This window comes from Elaeis guineensis, chromosome 1, assembly GCF_000442705.2.
Source record: "Elaeis guineensis isolate ETL-2024a chromosome 1, EG11, whole genome shotgun sequence".
Lineage (NCBI taxonomy): Eukaryota > Viridiplantae > Streptophyta > Magnoliopsida > Arecales > Arecaceae > Elaeis > Elaeis guineensis.
Genome location: NC_025993.2, coordinates 112,622,788 through 112,628,015, shown reverse-complemented (window position 1 = coordinate 112,628,015; position 5,228 = coordinate 112,622,788). Strand labels below are relative to the sequence as shown.

The 5,228-nt window shown below is 36.5% G+C and overlaps 1 protein-coding gene across 1 annotated transcript; it reads right to left on the bottom strand.

Moving 5' to 3' along the window:
* Positions 1 to 3,553: 3,553 nt before the first annotated feature.
* Positions 3,554 to 4,903, bottom strand: LOC105038589 (uncharacterized). Its single transcript, XM_010914438.4, has 3 exons — positions 4,717 to 4,903; positions 4,502 to 4,568; positions 3,554 to 4,106 (listed from the first exon to the last, which is right to left on the bottom strand). The coding sequence occupies exons 1-3, from the start codon at positions 4,789 to 4,791 to the stop codon at positions 3,808 to 3,810; spliced, it is 441 nt and encodes a 146-aa protein (XP_010912740.1). The 5' UTR covers positions 4,792 to 4,903; the 3' UTR covers positions 3,554 to 3,807.
* Between the last annotated feature and the right edge of the window lie 325 nt (positions 4,904 to 5,228).

Here is a 5,228-nt window from a genome sequence, read left to right as displayed (position 1 = left end):
CAGTGAGTCGGTGATATGGGTTCGATCGCTCGGCCGGTCGAAAACAGTATGGATCTGTTCGGCATACATACCTTCGATCGAATATTATCGGCAGTCATTGTCGGCAGTCATTGTCGAAGTCGTCCGTCGGTCGGTGGGTAGAGTCGGGCGTCTGTCAGACCGCCCGAGGATAAGTCGACGTACGGGGATCAGTCGGTATATCCCAACAGGCAACGTAATTTATAGAGTCACCACGGTAATTAAAAATCAGTGGGTCCTTATCTTGGGACGACCTAATCTCTAGTAATCTAAGATCATATATTTGATATATCATGATTTAAAAATTAAATATCTATAAATAACTTATTTTGTATATCATGAAAATCTAAGATTACTGACCATATAATATCAAAAATATCTCGGACATATGTTATAAAGATTTTGTATATATTCTTATTTTTTTGAATTAAAAATTTAAATATATATATTGATTCTTATAATTGTTATATTCAAATAAATAAAGTGATTAAGCAAATTATGATTTCATAATACAAAGCCATCATCAGCTCGTCAAAGATAAAGATTTTATTGTTAATCCAAAAAAGAGAAAAAAAAAAAAAAAAACTCTCAACTCTTTTCATTCTTAACTTCTAGATCATCTGTATCATAGATCCAACCATCTATTCTGTTACAACTTATATTTTTACAAAGCGGGGAGCAAATATATCAAGAAAAAACAAGGATGATATGATGCAGATGGAACCCAAAATCAATGATGCAGATGGAACCAGTAATCATTCTAAGTAGTACCTCCATAAAAATTCATAGTATATTTCTCCTTTAGGTATATAGGTTTCTTATTACTCTATTATCAGTGGAAGAATGGAAAAGAAAATTTCACCAAAAAGAAGATGGAAAGAAAAATATTTTATATTTGATAGAGGGAAAATATTTTAATTGCTTTATATATCATACAGGAACTTGGCTAGATTGAACTAAGGTATCATTGATCTTACTTTTCCTTGAAGCTATTCTGTACTTTTTTTTTTTTTTTCGGAGGGGGGTGGGGTATGGAAATCAATGAGGTCTCAAAAGAAAACATAACCCAAAGTTTACGTTCTTTGATATTATAGTACTTTTGGCCAACTAGTCTATTGGCCCATTATGCTCTATGAATATTTGGCTAATGTGAATATGTATAGCTTACCATCTCAAAAGGAAGATGGCGATGAATGCAATGTTCAGACATAATCCAAGAAATTTATGCTCAAAAAATTCTGATAAAACATCTTAGAAAATAGATTTATCAGATAAAACTTTAGAAAAAAATTTATGTATCTCGAATCCTATACAAAAAAAAAAAAAATCTATGTATCTCGGATATACAAATAGATCTATAGGATGAAAAAATACGATTTTTTGCATTGATATCCATTCTTAGAAAAAGAAAAAGAACTCAATCGAATATGAGAAATTAAAAGATCAAAATATCAAAAAGTCAAAAAATAAGGAAATAAAATCAAGAAATCACTATGATCGAAAAAGGAGAAATGAAGAAAATAAGATGAAAATCCAAATCCCTCGCAAGCAGCACTTCCTCGTAGATGCTCTTTAATGGCTCTTTCCTGAAAGACACTTTCCTCAAGTTTTCCGTGTGCAATACATAGGGATTTGGCCAATACTCAAGTACTGGATCAAGATGTAAAAGTTTTCCAAAATTTTATCCTAAGATCACTGTGTTGGGATGATTTTAGATACCTATCCTCAAATATGGGTTTCACATCACTAAATTGGATCATGATTTAAGAAGTGGGGATGATCTAGAATAACTGCCACATAAGATCACTAGAATATAACCAAATATAGTGATCTTATTATCTTCATCCAAATCATCTTTGATTCTAGGTGAATCTTATTATCTTCATAACAGTCTACATGAGAGACATTGATAGATTGATGTTCAAACAAGACGTAATTTACAACTTAGGGTGGGTCAGTATCATATTTTGTCTAATTTTACCACTTTTCCTTCTAAGCATGCAAGATGGAGCAGAAAGCATTTGATTGCACACAACTAAAAAACTACTTGCACCATAAATTTGTCTTCTTACGGCCCTTAACAAGCAAAAGAAATCTTTTAGACCTAGACCTTTGGCCCCCTCGCTGATAATATAAAAGCTTTTGACTTTGTAACCAGTACATTTCATGATCTTAAATTCAGTATCCATTATCCAACAACGTAAATTTTATGCCATCTAGCCTTCATTGTGCCATGTCAGCCCAGCCAAGAATTCCCCGTATCTTTAGAAACTGTGTCAACTTGGCCTAAAATTCAAACGAACAGTGAACAAAATAATCAGAGTTTCCAATGCTTGGTGTTTAGAATCAAGCATGCCTTCTTTGACTATAATTCTGTCCCACCGAACACGTTTCCTCTCTTATGTGGACATTTGCAACTGCATGGACGATGCTCCAGAGCTATCTAACGGTAGATCACAATGGCGTGGTCCACCTTCAAACACCACAATTGTTGAGCATCGAATTGGAATTGGATTAATCCAACCCTAAAGCGGAACCAGCTCTGCTTCTGGCTCGACATCCTAGCACCAGAAAATGCTAAGCCATTCTCAAGGGGAGGAAGGAGAAGAGAGCCATTGGTGTGGCCCAGTGCAAGTTTAATGGTGATCCGTTTCAGCTTTTTGCACTCTGCAAGGCATTCTGCTGCTTTGGCCTCCATATTGAGTTTAATCCTCAGTCCTCATCCATGGATTTGAATTGGGACAATAAGAGGCAAAGTGTGAGATTGAGATTGAATGGGTTAATGCTGATGGTGTAATAAAAGGTGATTAGTATGAACTCCTTTTAAGGGTGGGTTAGTTCGTGATCAGAATCAAAATCAAAATTGAATCGGACACAAATGGGAATCAGAATGGCTGCATCCTCTAATATATTTAATTCAATTGGAATTGGAATGGAATTTGAATACTAAAATAGAGTAGAGATTGAATTTTAGGAGATTGGGATGACTTCTATTCCCCCCTTGGAATCTTCTTCGGTAAGAAATGAGAGAGGATACCATCTTATAAACACCTTGAATTGGACACTAGTATAAGGGACCCAGTTTGGCAACTTCACAACTATGCATTTGTTCCACTAACTTCTGAACTTTTTAGCAGCAAAACTCCTTTAACACAGATTTCATTCAAGATAACACTAGTCTTTCCACAAGAGATTGGGGAAAAAAGAAAGGTGATCACTATGAACTCTTTCCACAAGAGATTGATGTAATGGTTTCACTTCCAAATTCCAATATGTGTTTGTTCAAAGAAAACAGATCCTCTGCGATACTCAAAAAATACCGCAGGATACTGTGCATGCTTCAGAGATATCCATCAAAAGATAAGTGGTCGCGCGCGTTAAAATACTAAGAAAAAAAAATGGATAAACTTCAGGAGTATTTAAATAGTTTAGATAAACATAACATAACTATTTTTTTTTTTTTATGAATGTCTCAATATGTGCACACACTGTACTGTACTTTTTGAGTATCACAGAGAATTCGTTCCCCTTCAAATTGATTCTAAGTTTCAGCATAAACATGGGCAGAGCCTGGCAACAACCATACAAGTTTGATAAACCGGCAAAGACTACAAGCAGCACTTAAAAAGAAATCTTCTTTGAGACCTTTTTATTTCATACGACTCTCCCTCCACTCAGCAACTGAGGAATCATCCAACCAAAGCTTCACCCTTTTTATTCCATATGACTCTCCATGCACTCAACAACTGAAGAATGACCATCCATCCAAAGCTGACCCTTTGATAGGTCTTAGGCCTTGGCCTTGGAATGGAAGGTGAGGTAATACCAAGCGCCAAAGGCCAGGCCAACGATAAGCACAGGAAAGAGGAGGTCCAAGAAGCTGGAGGAAGATGTTGGTTTCCTCTGTTGCAGTGTCCTGGCCTTGACTGGCTCCCCACCCACTGCTTCCTTGGTCTTTCGGGCTCCTTCGCCGCCGCCGACGCTGCCCTTATAGCCCTCGATGACGCCGATCAAGTAGCCCTCCATCATGCTGAAGGCTGTGGAGCTGTGTCCCACCTCCTCAAATTTCTGAGTTGCATCTCCATTGGCTTCACATCCACAGCAGCACACCATGTTCAAAAATTTCCAATACAAACAAAACAGAGTATAAGAATAGTGCAAGATATTTGGATGCATGGTGTCCTTTTTACATGAACTTATTGGTCTATCTAACCCAAGTAATTTAAACATTTTGACAACTTTTTTGCTTGAAAAACAAAATATAGAAATAGAGGGATAAATCATTGGTTTGGACTGTTGTTCCCAACAAAAATGGGATCTCATCAAAGAAATAGCGAAAGAAGAGGTGTACATGCATCAAACCAATAGAATCTTGCCTATATAAAGTATAAATGGCATAAAAAAGTAAAATTAGAACCAAGGAGTTGAAGATAATAATAAGGAAAGAGTACAAAAAAAGAAAAGAAAAGAAAAAGTCAGACACCTGAGGCATGCAGGAGTGCATCCTCCCCTCCAGGATGATCCTCCAAGAAGTTGGTCACATCATAAACCTGCATGACAAAAAAACAAAACAAAAAAAACAAAAAAGAAATAAATTAGCTAGAAAATAATAGAAAACTCATATATTCTAAACTCTAAGGGGCTCATAGCGGAGAAAGAACAAAAAAAGGAAAAAAGAAAAGGAGAAGAAAAGCAGACCTTGCCATGGATGAGCAACCAGCAATCCTTCTTGGTGGTGTGCAGAGAGATCTCAGAAGGAGAATACTTCTTCATCCTTGCCTCTTGTTGTTAGAGAAAGAAGAGAAGAAAACCAATGCTGGAGAAGAAAGTGGAGGAGAGCACAGAAACAAAGCCTATGGAGGTTGGTGGTAAAGAGAAGTGGAAACCAAGATATTATTTATAACAGAGACGGACCTCTCCAAGGCATGGATTTTTGTGGATCCAGTACAATGGCCGTTTTACGATCGCCAGGCCAAATGGATTTTTTTGATTAAAATAATTCGTGTATCAACTGAATCTAATTGTTGTTTGCCGCTTTGATATACAGATGTCAGCATCTGAATGGGTTGTTTTGATTCCTTCGAAGGTACGAATGCATTGGAATTCCTTCTCTCTCCATTTAAGAAAGTCATGGCTTTGACTCTTGACCAAAATGACCAGATATATTTAAATTAATTAAGGTCGGGATTTCTTATTTACCACGGAGCCGT

What these genes read in the sequence shown, in the direction of transcription:
- LOC105038589 (XM_010914438.4), bottom strand. Translation starts at nt 4,791, where the DNA reads ATGAAGAAGTATTCTCCTTCTGAGATCTCTCTGCACACCACCAAGAAG. An exon ending in GGTTGCTCATCCATGGCAAG is followed by an intron (nt 4,569 to 4,716) that starts GTCTGCTTTTCT and finishes TTTGTCATGCAG; the next exon opens with GTTTATGATGTGACCAACTT. An exon ending in TGCACTCCTGCATGCCTCAG is followed by an intron (nt 4,107 to 4,501) that starts GTGTCTGACTTT and finishes GTGGATGTGAAG; the next exon opens with CCAATGGAGATGCAACTCAG.